Source organism: Sitophilus oryzae, unplaced genomic scaffold, assembly GCF_002938485.1.
Source record: "Sitophilus oryzae breed Bouriz unplaced genomic scaffold, Soryzae_2.0 scaffold_158_pilon_pilon, whole genome shotgun sequence".
In the NCBI taxonomy this organism is placed as follows: Eukaryota; Metazoa; Arthropoda; class Insecta; order Coleoptera; family Curculionidae; genus Sitophilus; species Sitophilus oryzae.
This window is the reverse complement of record NW_022146269.1, coordinates 2,064,270-2,085,339: the sequence shown is the minus strand read 5'-3', so window position 1 is coordinate 2,085,339 and position 21,070 is coordinate 2,064,270. Positions and strand designations below refer to the sequence as shown.

The window sequence follows — 21,070 nt, the reverse complement described above, 5'->3', positions numbered from 1 at the left end:
TAAAGTATCAAATATTGCTAGTATCTTGATGAGATAGCAAATTTGTAACTGAAATAAAACAACAACTGTATCACATTTGGTTTTCAAGGTTTAATGGACTAGTAATACAGTGAAGGACTTTTATTAGTTATTAGTGCACTTGACCCTTTGTGAAAATGTCTAAGATGTATAATTTAAGTTTTATATTATTAAAAAGTGATATCTTATGTAATTTTACATAGTACCGTTTTTGACATATACAGGGTGTAACTGAATTAATAAACTCGTTTAAAATTATGGAGAGTTTTTCATATAAAATATTTTCCAGTGATGTTTTCCCACAAAGTAAGTTATATAGAGTGAACCAAAATCACAATATTTTCGACTTATTTCCGTCTTGCACTATTAGGGTTGAAATTTAAAATAATAATTTGAGTGATTTTGTAACAAACAGAAATAATTTTAAATGAGACGCCAAATTTGTAAATAGCCCTACTTATTTTATTAAATGAAATGAAAGGAGTACCGAAGGTGCCGTACTCTGCCTGGAATTCACAAGTGAAAGAGCACGGCAGAGAAAACCCTGATCACTATTCCAGCGAATCTAACTATGCTGCCCTGAATTTTAATAAAATAGAGATAATAATAATATAGAAACTGTCGTCATACCAAGGTTTGTAGTTGTATACATTCAAAACATGCCACATTTATTACATTCGTTTTAGCAGGTCCCCACCCGCAAGTACTAAGGTCTGTTGTTGCGAGTCTCGAAGCTAAAGTTGAAGGTTTGGTGCCAATATCTTTAGTTTATAAATTATTCTATGAGTTATTCTATTTATTGTTTTTGTTTGCCCTTTTGCGAGCCAAGATATTCGCCCATGCACAGTCGAAAAATGTTAGTACACTCAACAAGGCCGTTATAAGGAAAAAATTAAAAACCGACAAATAAGCTATATGCTTTAGTTAATAATGAGAAAACATTTACTTTACCTTTAATAACATTCTTTGCCACAAAACTTTTGAACCAAAATAACATCAATGCATCTCGAATGGTATTCTAAAACCTATTACCTCACAACTATTATCTCTGGTTGTAGCCTGATTTCCCTCTCTGGTTTTGCGAATAATATTTTAAAAATCAATAATTTATTTATATATAGAGAGTGTCTTAAAAACTGAATGTATTGAATTTAAAGAAATATGTCTATTTTTAAATAGGCGGTTCACCTCACACTTTTAGTTGGAAGCGGCAACACTGTAACGCCGAAATTAATTTAGACAGATAGAGCGGCTGCTTTTGTAACCCTGTATAAGGCGAGCAGCTTTTGGAATACCTAATCGTCGCCCTATATAACTAAATAACTTTGTAGGGAAAAGTTGCATCATGAAACTTTATATGTAAACCTCCCTTTATTTTTTAACAAGTCCTTATTTATTTACATCCTGTATAATTCAATTCTAGTTTTCAGGTGTTCTAATTTTAAATTGATTTATAGTGTGGAAATAAGTTGTTGTAATATAATTTATTTTGAACTTTTGAAAGACAAATTATGTTTTACATCCAAATTTATTTAAGTAGCTCTATCAAAAAATTGTTGGTTTTAATAAAATGTTGTATAGAATTTTCTGATGTTTTATTATATTTTACGTTACACGGGACATCTGAAGTTTTTTTAATAAAACCTTACAGCACAGAATAATATCTAGCTACGCAACAGAAAAATACTCGAAATGAAAGAGCTAAAATTGAACAAATAAAATACTAGATGGCGCGACAATATCATACTCAGAATATAATTGGAAATTTTGAACTTTCGGTTTTAGATCGACGGCACGTCGACGGCCTTGAAGCTCGCCTAAATATGCACAGTTGCTAGATTCAAAAAGACCTTTAATTGGCATCCCATTCTTTTTCTGGTGTATAATAGTTTCTTTCTATTCTTCTTTTCTTGTCAGACACAATTATTTTAAGTATTCGTTTGGCTTTTAAAATAGTTAAGTATAGTTAAAGTATGTTATTACAAAAAATATACTCAAAAAATACATTTTTAATATACACTACCTTATATTGTTAACTAAGAAAATACCTTTAATTACCTTTAAAAATATACAGGGCAATTGATAGTGATATTTATTAATGCTGGAACCTTTGGAACGTTAGTAATGAAATATAAGTTTAATAATAATGGAAATAATTTATTAAAATGCAGTAGCACACAACAAATCTTTATAAAGAAACGCAAGTATACCAAATTTGGGCCCAATCGAAATCCAGGAAATGATATCATAATATTGTACTCCACTCGATATGCTTCAAGGTACCATAATATTGCAATGTCACCGAAGATCCGTAGTATACCAAGTTTAAGCCCAATCGATCGCCAGGAAATGGTATCGTAATATGGTACTACATTATGGTACCTCTTGATATGCTTCATGGTACCATAATATTGCAATGTCATCAAACATACGCAAGTATATATCAAATATCTTGATTTACTACCTTTATACAACTATCAGTAGTAGTAGTGGGAACTATCGAATGAATACTATCGAAACATTCGATAGTTGCAATTCATTCGAATAATTCGATAGCTAGTAAGAAAACATTCGTCGAAAACTATTCGAATAAAAATATCGAATAGATGCGTCATCTGCCTTGAAATATATTAATTCGGCAGCAAAAACCATTCATTTATAAAATTCATTCTTTTGTAAAATTCATTTATTCGTCAGGATCGATTATAATAAAATATAAACTGGATTTTAGTTATCGCCCGGCGACGTAGGTTTCTTTCCTAGAAACCCGACAGCGATCGGCGGTCGGTGGCAATGGTACGAAAAACGCCGGCATCTTTGATTTTGATTCAGATAAAGATAAGGACACATTATTTTTTTTGAGGTGCTAGTATTTACACAGAAAATACATTATGAACGGCGCTGTTGCCGTATATTCGTATTAGTTGGTATTAGCAAAGAATATTATTCTTTGGTATTATAGTTAGTTAGGGATAGTATAACTATATATTTTGCATGTTTTTTTATTAATATTCTGTTGTTACACTGCAATAATACTTTTTATTTTGGATATAGGAAAATGATTTTTAATGTTTTTAAGCAAAACTGGTTTAATAAATAATAACAGTAATAATTTGTTATACCTATTAACAACAAAATTTAAAATCATTTAATATAAACATTTTTTTAAGTAGTAGCAAAATATAAACAACAAATTAGAAGTCAAAATTATTTATATTAGATCCTATTTAAAAATAATATAGTCTCTAAATTTTTTGGCAACGTTGGTTTATTAAATAATAATAATTACAGAACTAATTCGTTATATTAACAATAAATTTTAAAATCATGAAATATAAACATTTATTAATTTTCTAAGCATGCAGTGTAATAGAAGAAAAATATAAATAAAAAATTAGAAATCAAAATTATATATGTGTATTACTTTTTATTACTTTGTATTAGTATTTAAAAATAATATTTGCTTTTACTGGCATTTACTTTAAAAAATAAATTAAATATTTCTCCGCAAAAATCTACATGTAAGAGAATTAGCATAAACAAAATACAAATATCGTTAACTTTTTTTTTAAATTGGCACGTGTAAAACTTTAATCAATCAATTTAATTTTCTCATCCCAAAATTTGAGTTCGATAACCATTTACTTAACCACATTACCACATTACTTAAATATGATTATTAAGTTCCAACTAATTCATATTATCTAAAATACAAATACATATGTATTTTTAAAATTAATTGTAAGTTCACCTCATCTCTCTTAAAAATTGTTACTTCTCAAAATTTTACATTAAAAAAATAGACCATATACCGTATAAAATTAAATAATTGGAAGATCGGAAAATCACACACATTTTCGGAAACATTTTGACCACCGGCATACGTACACAATCGTCAATTAAAAAAAACACTACTACTTTAGTATTTTAAATATTTTAATAAACGCAAAAATAGCACAGTATTTAGAAGGCAAGTTATAAAAATTTGGAAGAACTAATAATGCACTGACGCAGACAAAAATCAAACGAATACTAAATTTCATTTATCAAAAGCATTCGATAGTCGTGGCTTAACGATAACCATTTAGTCGCACGGCGAGGTTGTCACATATGCTTTAGTATACAAATGAATGAATGATTTTATTCGAATGAAACCATTCGATAGTTGAAATCATTCATTCAGTAACCATTCGATAGTCTAATTCATTCGATAGTTCCCATCGCTAATCAGTAGTAGAATAAATAATAAATAACATAAAATAAGCTCCGTAAAGACTGACAAATCCACAAAATTTCAAATCAAATTCAAATGTGTCAAATGAATCGTCAAACAGCACTGTCAAGGATCCCCACCCTAGAGTCCTTTTTCCGCCCATCATGCATGAATACATGGATAGTATTATGCTCCTTCCTTAGTCTTCTTATTCAAAGGGGCTAACATACCTACATGAATTTAATATAAAGGGAATGTACTCAATTAATAATTTCAGAACGCATAGAATGTTCAGCCATTGTTCAACGTCACGTCAATAGTGTCGAACTCTCTCTTTCACTTAACAACCAGATGAAACAGATTGATGACGTCATTGTGGCATTTTGTAAATAATTGCACATTGATTTTAATAATTGTGATTGTCATTTGATTTGGGGTTATAATTCTATTGAAGGATATCGATCATTGTCAAAATTAAAATTTGATTGTTGCTGTCAAATAAAATTCAATTTTTTTTATTGCAAAAATGCCTCAAAGATTTAATCAAAAACAAGAGCTCATTGCTAAGCTTGTGAATTATTTTTCTCGAGAAAGAGACACTGGTAGAACACTCTTGTCCGTGGACGCTGTATATGAAGTAAGTACCGGGTGGCCAACTAAGAATGGACGCCGGCTGTGTCGCAGAAACTACTTATCGTATAACTTTGGGAAAAAAATTCTAATAAGTAAATCGACCGAGAGAAATCGCTGGAAATTATTTTCAAGTTCGAAAAATGTCCGCTAGGGGGAGTTTCTCTGATAGCCAATCAGAAAACAGGGTTTTTCTCAAAAATATGCAGGTGAACAGGTATTTTAAATATTACTGTTGTAATAATCGAGAAATTTGTAATTTTTTTGATACATAGTATTTTGCTCTATCTCATAACGTATGATCGAATAAAAACGGCGTCAGCGATGGTTATGAAATGACGATCGATGACATTTCCCATATAATTTTGCATATAAAATGACAGCGATCTTCATTTCATACACATCGCTGACGCCGTTTTTATTCGATCATGCGGTATTTTCTAAACAATATGAACTGATCTCAGACACACCCTAAAAAAATTAGAGAAATAATTATGACGTAACGTTGCACGATCGCTGAACAGACTTTTAGTTGTCTCTGATTATGATTTCTTTTCTCGCTTATTAGTAATGATAAAACCTTGTGGTTTTACGTTTAAGGGTCCATTTTTTCCAACCCTGATGAGTTTATCAGATAACCCTCCATTATAACTAAAATTAAACACTCTGTACGTCTAAGAACATAAAGGAACATAATATTTCACTAGTGTCAAAAAAATATTTAATTTAGTTAATAGTTGAGCCAAAAATGAAATAAGTTAGTTTAAGAAAAAAAAAGTTAAGTTTACATATTCAAATTTATGTAGCATTATCGAAAAGTTGTTGGTTTTAATAAATTGTACATTAATATATTCTTAAGAGATTTTATTTGATAATTTTGCACTAGAAATCTAAGTATATAAAGTTATTTCAATGCAGATATTTAATTAATAATTGTGCCACACCATTTATTTATAAATGTTATTACACTAGGTATATTTGAATCTGGAGCTAATTTTGCTCCCATGTTAAGTTTTGCCCAAGCATCTTTACTAGCTTGGAAGTTAGATTTTGAAAATGATACTGGTTGTTTTTTAATTGGATAGCCAGTGACTAAGCAAGGTAATTCTCCAGGTTGTAGAGAACTCTCGTACAATTGACGTTCGTCGATAGGCAGTACCTAAAAATAAATACCAATTACTGTGATAGAATAGTGTCCTCTTCTCACGTAAAGGTAACTGAAAAGTCTAAAAAATGAGATACGCCACTTGAAACTTATTTGACAGGCACAACTTTTCACTTGCTGAAATTATATTTATCACTATCAATGCAGTAATAGTATTTTTCAGTAATAGGTTCTTCTCTTCTGACAAATTTACTAAATGCGAGTTACGCCAGTATGTGAGATAGGGCACTATATGTTTAAAAATATGGTAGTAATTTTTTATAAAAGAATATCATATGGTCAAAATAAGAACGGCGTCAAAGTTGGCTTGGAAATGGACATAGATGTCATTTTACATGTAAAAATATATGTGAAATGTAAATTATCGTTCGTATCGATGCCAACTTGGCGTAGTTTTTTATGGACATAGCGTTTTTATATCAAATTCAAAAAAGCTGAATGTTCGAGCTGCTATCAATTCATAGCAATCTGCAATCAAACCGCCAACTGAAATATGAAAAATCAAAATGGGATTCTTTATTCTTTTTATTGCGGTTTGCCTAACTTCACTTGTCACTGGATATACCGTATGATGGAAAAAAAAAACGGCGTCCAGTTGGCTTGGAAATGACGATCGATGACATTTCCCATATAATTTTACATATAAAATGACAGCGACCTTCATTTCATAGCGACCGTTGACGCCGTTTTTATTCGATCATACGGTATTTACATGATGTAAATGAATTAGTGCAAAACACATTAGAAAGTGTTTCTAATGTGTTTGTCTGAGGAAAAAATAGAAAACTGAAAGTCGGAGGACCTTCCTATTAAAATTAAGAGCTCGTAGGTGGAGAGAGTTTTTTTGAGGTGTCTACCAACTTTTTATTCAGAGTATAAACTTAGTATTTTTTTTCTTTTTTTTTATAACAAACATGAGTAGTTTTAATATTAATTACCCTATTTAGAGAATTACAGATTGGGATATAAAATTTTATTTACTAACCTGTTCAACTTTTTGATCCATGCTCACTGCCAATACCCATTCTCGAATGTTGTCATGTTCTTTAGAATCGTCCGCTAAATAAAGCCGCGAAGGTATAGGGATGTTAGAAGGAAAATCGGTCTGAACTAGATCGGAGTGATCTACAAGTTGCCCTTCGCCTTCCTCTATAGCTTCGCATAAATCCAAATAATGATTTAAGAATACAAAAGCCTCAGATAATCGGCCTTCGTCTCTTAGGTCTTTACCTTAAAAAGTAAAATTTCTCATTATCTTAATAAATATACCTACCTAATCTGTCCAACAGAAAAATATGTCAGCCCAGAAGAATACAAACTGTTACAATATTCCGTGGACATAGAACTACTATGTATTTTTGTAATCAAAATAAGTTAATTTAACACAATTTACCTCTATACAAAAGTACCATACGATCGAAAAAAAAAACAGCGTCAAAGACGGCTGGGGAATGAAAATCGATAATAATTTTGACGAGGTCAAGCCCTAAATGTCACATACTTGACCCGTACGCTTCTTTATTTTTTAATGGCGCTTACTGCAAGTTGACCTTAAGAAGTTGTGATTTATTTTTATATTGAGTAAAAACGATTTTTAAAATTAGAGGAACACTATTTTTTTGGAAATAAATTTGAGTGTCTGGAGACGTACTATCCTTTTTTAATCTTTCTATAATTAGTATTAATTTTTGACAAGTTTTATGTCAGTTTTTAATAAATGACGTCTAGAGATTGACCTCGTCAAAATTGTCATTAATTATCATTCCCTAGCCGTCCTTAACGCCGTTTTTTTTTTCGATCATGCAGTATAGTATCACGAAGAGTTTACAAATTTGTACCCCTATATGGGAATGATAACTAACTACAAGGACTGTATATATTCTAAAGGACTGTTCGATCGCGTCAAATCTCCGTTGTCGTAATCGCCGTGGAATGCAACGTCACGCGCTGACCAGCGCTCCACAGTGCGGCGGATGGTTATTCTAGCGGGACAAAATCTCAAGAGCAATGTTTGGGACTTAAAATCTAAGAACGTAGCAAATGGTCTAATATATAGCAACTATATGGTTAAATTTATTTATTTATTAACAACTTAATTTATTAATAAATAAATACAAGATAATAAAACTATGATATTATTCGTACATGACACACAAAAACCGTATTCTAAACTATTGCCAAATACATAAAATTATGATATCAAAAAACTCTTTAGCAGTTTTTTTTAATTAATTTGTAATCTTGTGACACCCTCTATAATTTATTTTAAAAAAATATATTTTATTTTGAAAATAATAAATAAGATAGATATTTTAATTTTAATTTTAACACTCGGTAATTGTAAATTCATATATAGTAAGTATCTAAGACAGTTTTTTAAACTCAGCGCCTTTTGATGGAGTTCTTTTGTTTTTATACTATGCGATTGAAATGAATCTTTTTGGGCATTCACCTGTTAAGCTTGAACTCCCTGTGACTGTGACTACCTGTGTTGGTAACTATTGGTAACTCAAAAAAAAGATCTACATCATTCAATATATCGATATCACAATCATATAATTTCGTAAGTTTCGATCTGATTTACTCACCTGCTTCATAAAAAGCTTTGTCCGCCGGTATTATATCGGTATATCTCAATAACGCTGTGCTTATTTTTACGCCGATAGCTTTTAGAGAGGTAGTTTGTTTGCAGGCACATCTCAATGCATAGAAATGGGCTATCAGCAATAAATTCTTAAAGTGCATCTTGGTCTCCACGGAAATATTTGGAGCGATATCTAAACCTTCATTCTACAAAAACATACGCGGAAGGAATTAATAACTCACAATTAATTAGACCAAATCTATATTATCACAAAGAGGGCTCCATCAGAAACTTACAATTTCTAACAACATTCGTCTGAGTTGCTCCCAAACGCCGTACGAATCCGGATCAGATAAGTCTGGCGCTCCAAATAGCTCAGTAGCGATGTGATTGTAAATATTAAAATTCTGTGGCATGGCCGGAGCTCCGTGAGTCGAATACAAATTTAATGCTTCAACCACAAAACCATCCTTGAGCAATTTGGCGGCATATAGAGCGACATATTTATGTAAAATGGGCACTGTGTTATGAGCTTTAGCTTTTTCGATGCACCGTACCCACTGTCCCTGCTCAGCCAACAGATCCAACGCACCGATTATATCTAAAACATATTTTCTTCAAAATGCGATATCAAATTAGTTAAAACAAAACTGTTACGCCAAACTGCAGTTTATATCAAAATCACATCAAAATGTCAATTAGTAACGTCACAAGCTCGTGGATTCCCGGCCCGTCCAACAATCAATCCCGTGAGAAAGAGATAGGCGAGATCGGCGCGGTTAGCGTTGAAAAGACGAAGATTAAAGATATGCTCGGATCGACTGTTGAACGGGCTGGATATTCGACGACAAACGCAATCTACTGCTAGTGCCAGTGGTGTGTGTAAAAATAATTATTATTATTTGCCATTTATTTTACGAATTTTAGTTTTTTTGTGTATATGTTACAGTTAAGGTCCGATGTCCGGTTATTGTCGACATTCCCCGGTTAATCTCGAGAATAACACACAACAAAACAACCAAAACCAAACATTAACCTATTAATGTCGACATTAACCGGGCATCGGACTTTAACCGTAACATATACATTTTTATGCTGGAGTTTTGTGATTACTTGTGTATTATAATTATAATAATATAATATAATCAATAATTATAATTAGTAGAGTAAATATTACTAATTGCTAACGCAATTTTAGGACATGATTTATCAAACTTTTTGAAGGGAAACTTCTGAAGGAAAACAGAGTAAAAATTCAAGGCCGTCACACACGAGGTAGCGGGACGGCACTGACACACGAGCTAGTTGTAAAGACACGTAACGGTAACGGCTTAGAAATACGTAGTGACGCGACATGTATTTGTGAGCAGTCCATGTTGAAAACTATTTATTACACGTAAAAAAAAATTACGCACAAAAAACTATTTTTACGTGTAAAAAACTATTTGTTGCACGTAAAAAAATATCTGTTATGCGTAAAAAGCACTGTTTACTCAAAAAAAAATATATTTTTTTAATTATTACTTTTCCAAACATGTCCTACAAATCCTTCAATTTAATAAAATCTTTCTAAACAGTAAATGTCCTCTATAAAAATATTTTTAGATAATACCCAACCTAACCTAACCAACTAGAATACTAATATATATTAATGTATAATAAGAATACATAATACTAAATGCATACTATTTAATTTATTTTTATTATATTATTAGATATTACGTCCGCCTATGACAGGGTCTCATTTTCGAAATCGCTAAAGCCGCTACAGAAAACAAACTGATTTGTTTTCATTTGCGTCTTTTGGAAGACACGCCGAACGCTACACGCTTTTGGTCGGGCCACACCCAAGAACAGTTAACCTAATAGGACTGCTCATTCAGCCAAAGGTGTCTGCTAGGTGCATGCGAAAACTCCTCGCTTTGTGACGTCATTGTAGTCCTTGTCATGATTATTAGTCAAATACGTTTAAATTACCTTATTAGTCCTTATCCGGCAACCAATAATACATACACGTGCATTATTGGTTGCCGGATGCAAAACGTTCATTATTTAGTTTATTTATTTAAACACCTTATATGGATGCAGTATAGAAAATTAACTGTATAAGTCATATTAAATACTCGGATAATGCATTTTTAAGAACAGCAGGTCCCAGCATCACCTTTTGCAGGCATTCTTTTTAGAGTACTTCCATATTTTGCTTTAAAATAATTACTAAACATTATCGTAGGCACTTAGTAAGCCCTTTGTCACAATCCACAACACGAAATGAACGTATTTATACACTATATAGCTCTAAAAACTTTTAAAACACCTTTTTCACATTTAAAATTGACAAAATAATTAACTCAAAATTTTTCACCTGTTATTTTTATAAGTTTACCGTAGGCAACTAATATAATACACACTATAATGACAAGGACTACAATGACGTCACAACTGTCAGCTGAAGCGCGGGAAGAAGCGAACGTACGTCTTATGCAAGAACGTTAAACTAATAGGATTGCTCCATATACGTATTATTTACAAATATACTCAGGGTTCCCTATTTAACTCCGTGTGCAATTTCTGTGCCATAAGAAAAAGACAACATAACCCAGCTCCATATTAAAACTGCATAAGTCTATTTCACCCGGATATGGATTGAACTGCGATTGCGCCAAACTCCGATTGATTGTTGTTTTAGTTCTGTTTGGATTACTTTTTATTTGTGCGCGTAAAAGAGTGATTTTGTTTAGTTTATTGTTTCCAACTATTTTTGATATTTTTCCAACTCCATGATAATGTGTTATAAATAATAAAAATATAAATAAAATTGAAGGTTAGGTGAAATGTCAGTCAACCACTTCCCTTTAAAAACATCGACCAATGAAAACTTCTTCAGGTGAGGCATGCTCAGTTAAATGAATATCCGGGTGAAATAGACTTATGCAGAATTCCATATTGTTCTTTCACTGTTTGGGCTTCACTTTTTGGAGATTAGGCTGAGTATATTTGTAAAAAGTAATATGTATATGGATTGTTCATCCTCATAACACGTACGTTCGCCTCTTCCCGCGCTTCAGCTGACAGTTGTGACGTCATTGTAGTCCTTGTCAAAGCCTTCGTGGCCTTGTCATGATAGTGTGTATTATTAGTTGCCTATGGTAAACTTATAAAAATAACAGCTGAGAAATTTTGAGTTAATTATTTTGTCAATTTTAAATGTGAAAAGGGTGTCTTTAAAGTTTTTAGAGTTATAGAGTGTATAAATACGTTCATTTTGTGTTGTGGATTGGTGACAAAGTGCATACTAAGTGCCCACGATTTTGTTTATTAATTATTTTAAAGCAAAATACGGAAGTACTTTAAAAAGAATGCTTGCAAACGGTGATGCTGGGAACTGCTGTTCTTAAAAATGCATTATCCGAGTAATTAATACGATTTATACAGTTAATTTTCTATACTGCATACATATAAGGTGTTTAAATAAATAAACTAAATAATGAACGTTTTGCATTCGGTAACCAATAATGCACGTGTGTGTATTATTGGTTGCCGGATAAGGACTAATAACCATGACAAGGGCTACAATGACGTCACAAAGCGAGTAGTTTTCGCATGCACCTGGCGGACACTTTTGGCTGAATGAGCAGTCCTATTAGGTTAACTGTTCTTGCGTCTTATGAGGATGAGCAATCCTATTAGTTTGCCGTTCTTTATGCCGTTCTTGGGCCACTGCTTTATCATACTGTTATTTTGTTTTAGTCGCAAAAGACGCTTCGCGCAAAAAAACTCAAAAATCGCTTTCTCTGTGGCCGTGGGCTTAGTTATTTCAAAAACGGGCCTAATAAAAACACATTATAAAGGAGCAACTCCAAATATCCGAAATATTTAATAGAGACTTAATTTTGATGGCTATAAGGAGAATAAGTATTGGTACGGTAGGATTATGCTAGATCTCTCAAGAATCTGTTGAAAAATGTATGGGTATTGGGAACACTCGTTGTATTTGTACCACGTTTGCGACTTTAGACACTAAATATTTAGTACTCTAGTAAAGGTACCCGTAATACGAGTGATGTAACAGTTTTATTTAAAATGGAACATTGTGTACCATCTTTAAATTATCAAATTATTTATTGTCTTACGTACGTACCAACGTCAGCCAATTGTTCCACATCTCCTTTCTTCAACAACCTGTCTTTGTATTTGCTTTCTACGTAACTCTCATAAGCTGGCTCTAGTTCTTTAGCAACTTTTCTTGCTTTCTCCCAATCTTCCGCCGTAATGAAAGCGTCAATTGCTTCCTTCATTAGCTCCATGCTGATATAGAGTTGGGCAGCTACTGCGTGTTCGCCCATTTCAATTAACCTTAAAGTAAAACACGCTTTACGTTGAAACTTTTTATAGTAATCGTAGCGGTAGACCAAAAAACGTTTCAAATCGTGATAGAATAAAACCGCTTGGCAGAAAGTTTACTTACATATAGTAGGTTGATTTGGCCCGCAGCACATTATCAGGAGTGGAGGCAGAATGAGGCAGATTCAAAATGGCGAAATTTTTCAAAATGGCGCAGCTTAACTTAATTCTTATGAGACTAATGGGGTAGAAATTAATAGAATAGGAATTTTAACTTTTATGATTTATTAAAAGTACATCGTTTTTAAGAAAAAAAAAATAAAATGGCGTAATTTTTTACAAAATGGCGGCGGATACCATTCCTTAGTCTTCGGAATCTTCTAAACTAAAATAAAAAATTAAAAAAAATAAGTCTACTCAGAAACTTTTTGTCTAGCTCGGAAAAATATAAAAATATTTAAAAATACCAACTTTTGAATTACAATGTTGGTGCACATGTCTTTGCAGGAACTGCATGCAGTGTACAGGGTGGGTCAAATTCGATGCTTTTAAATGGAAACACCCTTTTCTATAGGAGATAGACAAAAACTAATATCGGTGTCTGGAGCTCAATTTTCATCAAAAACATGATGGTGAAAACCGCACATCAATATCTGTTACCGTTTCGGAGTTACGGGGTGTTTTTCAAAAATGTGCAATTTTAACAAATCGCTGTAACTTTTTTGCTATGGAAAATTTTGTATTTCTATGAAAACACTTCCAAAGCACCTTTTTACGTAGAATTTAATTGTTTAAGTATAATTTTTTTAAAATTAATAATTTAAGAGTTATCAACAGAAAAATTGATTTTTTATATGGGACACCCTGTATATTTTTAATTTATTGAAAAGAATTTAAAATTACCTTTCCAAAAATATAACACACTTGATATTTCGCTCGATTCCTCTTCGAGATATAGAGTATATAAAAATTCGCCCGCTTTAAATAAGTAGGCTTTGAACGGCACCGGCTGTAATGCAAAAAAATTCTAGCTGTGAGCATCAATTAAAACGAAAATAATATTTGCTATGAGAAATGCAGAATTTTATAACAATTTAAAATATATTTAACTAACATCAACACATTTAAACTATATCTCATAACAATAAAAATAAACAGCAAACCAGGACATGAGATTTTGCTACAGGTGTTCGACATATCGACCGTCTTCTGTTATGGACAGACGGGGCAGTTTTTGAACATTTCTTGCGGAATTCATTAACTCAGTGGGGGTGAAAGATACCCTCTCATAACTGCTAAATATTTCTAATTCTTGTCTAGATTATATGGAAGAATAAGGAACCTTTATTCTTCCGCAAATATATCCATAGGATTAGATCCATGGGCACTAAGTCAGGCGGCCTCGACGGCCAACGGCTGGGTTCTTGGTCAGCTGTTCAATTATTCTTGAAATTGGCTGCAGAAATTTGCTGATAACTTCAGCGTTCAGAGGTGGTGCGTCGTCTTGCTGGAAAAATATGTTTTCGAATTCCATTAAGGGCATATCATCAATGAGGGGTCCAAAGCCTACTAGTTAAAAGTGGCGAACTTTTAAAAAATCTGTATTTCGAAGGGGGTTATAACAAAATATCAAGTGTGCTATATTTTTGGAAAGGTAATTTTAAATTCTTTTCAGCTAATTAAAAATATACAGGGTGTCCCATATAAAAAATCAAATTTTCTGTTGATAATTCTTAAATTATTAATTTTAAAAAAATTATACTTAAACCATTAAATTCTACGTAAAAAGGTGCTTTGGAAATGTTTGCATAAAAATACAACATTTTCCATAGCAAAAAAGTTACAGCGATTTGTTAAAAATGCATATTTTTGAAAAACACCCCGTAACTCCGAAACGGTAACAGATATCGATATGCGGTTTTCACCATCATGTTTTTGACAAAAATTGAGCTCCAGACACCGATATTAGTTTTTGTCTATTTCCTATAGAAAAGGTTGTTTCCATTTAAAAGCGTCGAATTTGACCCACCCTGTACATGGAAGACCACTTCTTTTGCATTTACACCGACTACACTTATATACATTTGGAAGAACAGACCATAGAGGAGTCCACTTTGAATTCTTTTTAACCCAGTCCCATCCCTTAGGTAATGGCGTTACGTCATCCATACAGTAAGAATGACCCCAGACTTGACCAGCTTGGTAAGCAGCCCTTAGGATATGTTGATACAGTGCTGCAGAAGTCGGAGGTATTAAATGAATTGGCTTGTTTTGAGAACAAACTAATTCTTTTCTTGTGGTATCAGTGTTGGTTGCAGGGCTAAGTGGATTGAGCATCTGAGCAGTGAAGCTAGCAAGAACTTTGACGACATCGTCCGGAATGGAAGACAGTGTTGGGCTTGAAATCGCTTGAAAAGCTTTGGTTGTCTTATCGCTCTGCGAATTCCATGTTTTCCAGGCAGATTTTTTTCCTTTGTAAGAAAAGAAAGACACCGTGTCACATCCTTAAAAGCATGAAACCCAGGAAGAGCGGTAGCCTTGTCGCCAAGATCATCTAAAATATGATTTTTTAGGCCAAGTGTGTTATTTGTGTGTGAGAGGCTTACCTGCCATAAGGTGTGCTGCTAAATATCGTCTCTTTGCACCTGTACCAAAAAGAACCCATAAATTCTGGAGACCAAGAGATTTAAATTGTGCGTAAAAAGCTAGTATATCAGTATCAACTGTTCGCACTACCACGTTCTGAGACCCATGCTGCACCGAATCCTTTAAATGTAATATTATTCTGTCATCTGCTTCTTGCCTTTGCTGATGAGTAAATTATGTCACCTATATTTGATACATATACTATTTTGCTTTCTACTGCAATAAAAAAATTTGCTAAAAAAATGAAGAGATCAATTTTGTTTAATGGGTTTTTTAAGAAATCTGGCCTGTTTGGTGGAAGTCTAGTAAGGCCGGTTACTTGGCGGCCAATTCCATGTCCTCGTTCTTCACGGACAGTAATTTTAACGCTATCAATTACATATTGATCCCAAACAATATCAATGCGCAATGCTTCCAATTTTGCGGCATCTTTTTCAACATAAGATTTGGAGACGAAACTTCACTGACCAGTTCTCGGAAGATGAAGGCGGACGCGTTTAGTCTTTAGTTAGTTTAAGTTTTTACGATGTACAATAAAGTTCTGAATAATAATTGAAATATTGTAAAATAATTGTGGATTTTTAATAAGTGGATTTAATAAAGTCGTTGTTGTTCTGAGTGTTTTGAATTATTGGGACCCACGGAGAGAGTAAATTCGTAACAATACTTAATGTAAAAGGTTTATATTTTATATGGAAATTTAATATTTCTTCAGATTTTTTCTTGGGGGGGGGCACGCGTGGAAGGGGGGACCAAAGGGGTCTTCTCACAATTACTTTATTGGTGTGCTGCTGCTTGTAATAAATTTTTGATTTGAACTAAAACTTATAACTCGCGCGTAGGTGATAGACAATTAGCTCGCAACTACTAATTATTAATACAGAACTAAATTCCGCCATTTTCAATTTTATATACTTAGTGTAGTATTAATCCTATTATTATTAGCATTTGAATTAAAAATACACTTATTATTTTAATCGATTAAATAACTTAAAAAAAAACAAATAAAACAGCCATTCTAAAAAAACGCCGCCATTTTGAATTAGCCTCCACTTGCAATAAGGTGCTGCGGGTCAAATCAATTGCTTCTATCATTATTTGAAACGTTTTTCGTGTATTTGGGTTCTACCTCTACTACTATAGGTAGGTATTACAGAAGAAAATTAGAGATTTAGCATATTAGACCAAAATAGTTCTTATACTAGTTGTAACATACGATAAAAAAACTGGCGTCAGAGGCGACTTTGAAAATCAAACCCGCTGTCATTTTATATGTAGAATAATTTTATAAGTAGTAAGAATATTAACCGATCATCATTTTCAAACTAACTCTGACGCCTTTTTTTTCAGTCATACAATACGTTTCACTAACCATGTTAGGAGCTCTGATGCGGACATAGTTGTGCGTAGATGACGATAGAACATATTTTGGCGTAATGTGGGAAAATTGTATAATTTTGTTTTAAGCCTCATTCAGAACCTCGCAATTAGTGGAATAAATTAGTGGTTTCAATTACACTTTATACTTTTTAGTTTACGATCATACACAATGTTTAAAAAACACAATTAAAATTAATAAAATATCCTAGCAACAGCTTGAGTTAAGCTTGATTTTCATGCATCGGTTGTCCGACGATACATTGATACGATATTAATTTTATTGGTTTGAACGTATCGTCGGACAACGGATGCATGAAAATCAAGCTTTAGCCAGTTGTATTCATAGAGAAAGCCTAATATTTAGCTTATAAAACAATCAACTTTTGATTTCTAACCACAATTTCTCTTGACGGAAGATAATCAAAGGCCAAAATGACATTTCTCGCAAATTTTGAAGTATATAATTAGTGGAAAAGTTAAAAGTTTTTTAACTTTTTCTACTAATTGAAAATGTCTACCACTAATTTTGATGTTCTGAATGCTTACATTGAAATTAAAGGAACTAACTTCTACGGTAATTGAAACAAAAAATAAAACAGCCTGACGATCAATTCACAATCTTCTTTAGAAAATAAAAACAAATTATAACAATTTTGACGACTCCAAAAATTAATACTTACATGTGTCATTGCTTATCTACCTTGATATAATGTAAAGGTAAAATCATGAATATTGTATGTTTAACAATGAATATTAGTTTTTATTTGGTTAGGCCCAGAGAGAACACTAATAACTAGGCCTAGTTATTCTTATGATAACTAGATTATAACTTTTAAAAGTAAATAGCTTGGTTATCAAAAGAATCTGATATTTCTATGGCTACGCCATTGTGATCTGTGAATCAGCTAGCTGATAGGATGCCAAATCGCCAAATTTGAAACAACATGATAATTCTTTCGCTCAAATGGGTAACAATACGTGAAGTAGAAACAGTTTTTTGTTGCTACTACTACAGAATTTTGTTGGGAATATGGTATTTTGAATCACCCAAGTTTATTGGCCATAAAACCACATTCGTACCATAAACTAAGTACATATTTGTGTGTTTCTACTGATTCTTCTATTAGTTTACTGTTACTTTCTCAGAACCAATAAGAACTAGATATTTGGCAAATTAGTTTTCTAATCAAATTTATTTGTATTGAAAAAGAATGGTGAATCGAGTACTACTAAATCATGAAAATATATCATATATTTTGACATAACTTATACGTATTTTACATGAGAAGCTATATGATTTATGATTTATTTTTATTTCGATAACTGCTGAAACTTAACGAAAAAGACTAAAAGTCTAGATTTCGTGATTTATAAGAGTTTTGAAGGATATTGTTATTTTTTTCTACAAACCAGTAAAAAATATCATACGCTTTATGTAAATTTGTAAAGTATATAGTGTATGTTTCAATTGCAAATTATTTTGAATTGAGTATATACATTACCTTGGCGATAAAATTTTAATTATATCCATGGCTTCTTGACCAAACAAGAACTTATTTACCATATCGGCTGCTCTCAGTAGGGCTCTTTTAACTATAGAAGGTTCTGTGATCGAAGTATTCACTTGCAACAGGCATTCGATGGCTTGTTTGTGCTGACCAGCCAATGCCCATTCGTTGGCTTTTGAGAGCAGCGTTTCTATATTAACGTCTGTTGTTTTGTTGTGGTGACAGCTGCTATATTCAGATTGTAACGTCGGATATAGGTGTGGCAAATAGTCCTTACACACTCTGAGTGCATCTATCCACATTTCTGAAATTTGAGAAAGACAATTTCCATCTAGATTTACTACCTTTATACAACTATCAGTAGTAGAATAAATAATAAATAACATAAAATAAGCTCCGTAAAGACTGACAAATCCACAAAATTTCAAATCAAATTCAAATGTGTCAAATGAATCGTCAAACAGAACTGTCAAGGATCCCCACCCTAGAGAGCTTTTATGGTGGCTTTTCCGCCCACCATGCATGAATACATGAATAGCATTATGCTCCTTCCTTAGTCTTCTTATTCAAAGATATCGACATATACAGGGTGGTCCGAACTGTATTCCCGAAACTTCGGCAGCATATTCTGCAGATAAAAATAAGTAAAAATGTTTGTATAAATGTATGTTCTAAAATGTTTAGTTTCGGTATACAGGGTGTAGAAGTTTCATTTTTATTTCGATTTTTTCCAAATAATTTCTGAAGTAACGTCAATATTTGGATGAAAATTGGTATCTGGGAGTTTTGTGACACGAGAAATTTGATTTTGATGTCAAAATTACTCCTATTTGTGAGGGCGCCACCTACATGTGTTATAACTGTTTTGAAGAGTAATAACTTTTCGACTGTACCTGTATAAAACTATTGACTAAAAAAATATACATTTCCATGACTTTTTATGTAAAAAATGTCTCTAAGTAAAAATCGCTACGAGCAACCGTTCTCAAGATATTTAGAATGGAAATAGTCAATAATGTCATTATTGACAAAAAATAAGCACACGTTGAGTATAGTTATTTGACTGAAATAATAGATTTTTATTTTTTTAAATTAATCATAAGTTTTTCTGCGAAAAAATGATGATTAAACAGTTTCTTTTGAACTTTTGACACAAAAAGACTTCAAATTTATGATTTCAGTCTAGTTACTATTTAGTCAACATGTTTAATTTATGTCAATGATGACAGGTATTGATAATTTCGATTCCAAATATCTCGAGAACCATTACTGTTAGCGATTTTTACCAAGAGACCTTTTTTATGTAAAAAAAGTCGTAAATGTATATTTTTTTACTCGGTAGTTTTATACAGGTGCCGACGAAAAGTTATTACTCTTCAAAACAGTTAAAATACATGTAGGTGGCGCCACCTACAAATGGGAGTCATACTTTGAATAAGAAGACTAAGGAAGGAGCATATCAAAAATCTTAGGTACACCGCGATGGGCCTCAAATATGGCCGACTTAAATTCCGGTTTATCAGTGTCGTTCTAATTTTATTTAAAAAATGTAAAACTATGATGTAGGGTAGACGTGGGGTAGACTCAATAATTTGTTGTTTTATTTTACGTTGTGAATAAATGTTGGTAGTTATTAAAATTGTTATAAAAATATATAATTGTAATAAAAATAGATAAGTTATAATAAGTATTTATTAACACAAACATCCGATACGCTACTGAAGCAGGTAAGTCAAATTAACATATCTAAATTCTTTGACATTAAATCTTTGACAAGTAATAAATAAAAGCTAAAATGCAAGAAAAATATATAATTTAGTTAATTTAAGTGAATTTCATAAATGATCGGTTTACTACACGTATGTATATTATACCTATAGTCACTTACTAGCGAAAAGTTGTTCCATTATTTCACTCAATTTTTGCCGAGATCTACCGCACGCTACACAACCAACTATTTTAGAGTCTTTTTCGATAAATCCCGATAGTGTCACTGTTAATTTAAGTTCTGCCACAATTTCCATCTAGATTTACTACCTTTATACAACTATCAGTAGTAGAATAAATAATAAATAACATAAAATAAGCTCCGTAAAGACTGACAAATCCACAAAATTTCAAATAAAATTCAAATGTGTCAAATGAATCGTCAAACAGAACTGTCAAGGATCCCCACCCTAGAGAGCTTTTATGGTGGCTTTTCCGCCCACCATGCATGAATACATGGATAGCATTATGCTCCTTCCTTAGTCTTCTTATTCAAAGATACGGACATATACAGGGTGGTCCGAACTGTATTCCGGAAACTTCGGCAGCATATTCTGCAGATAAAAATAAGTAAAAATGTTTGTATAAATGTATGTTCTAAAATGTTTAGTTTCGGTATACAGGGTGTAGAAGTTTCAATTTTATTTCGATTTTTTCCAAATAATTTCTGAAGTAACGTCAATATTTGGATGAAAATTGGTATCTGGGAGTTTTGTGACAAGAGAAATTTGATTTTGATGTCAAAATTACTCCTATTTGTGAGGGCGCCACCTACATGTGTTATAACTGTTTTGAAGAGTAATAACTTTTCGACT

At 32.3% G+C, this 21,070-nt stretch overlaps 1 protein-coding gene across 1 annotated transcript in view; it reads right to left on the bottom strand.

Moving 5' to 3' along the window:
* Positions 1-5,710: 5,710 nt before the first annotated feature.
* The window catches only part of LOC115879849 (intraflagellar transport protein 172 homolog), a 49,246-nt gene continuing 33,886 nt past the window's right edge, over positions 5,711-21,070 (bottom strand). The window contains exons 18-23 of the mRNA XM_030896849.1: positions 18,483-18,792; positions 12,752-12,966; positions 8,907-9,211; positions 8,615-8,816; positions 7,012-7,256; positions 5,711-6,020 (exon numbers count right to left, since the gene is read on the bottom strand). Of these exons, the coding sequence (XP_030752709.1) occupies positions 5,784-6,020; positions 7,012-7,256; positions 8,615-8,816; positions 8,907-9,211; positions 12,752-12,966; positions 18,483-18,792 (1,514 nt within the window). The 3' untranslated portion in view covers positions 5,711-5,783. The remainder of the gene's footprint in view (positions 6,021-7,011; positions 7,257-8,614; positions 8,817-8,906; positions 9,212-12,751; positions 12,967-18,482; positions 18,793-21,070) is intronic.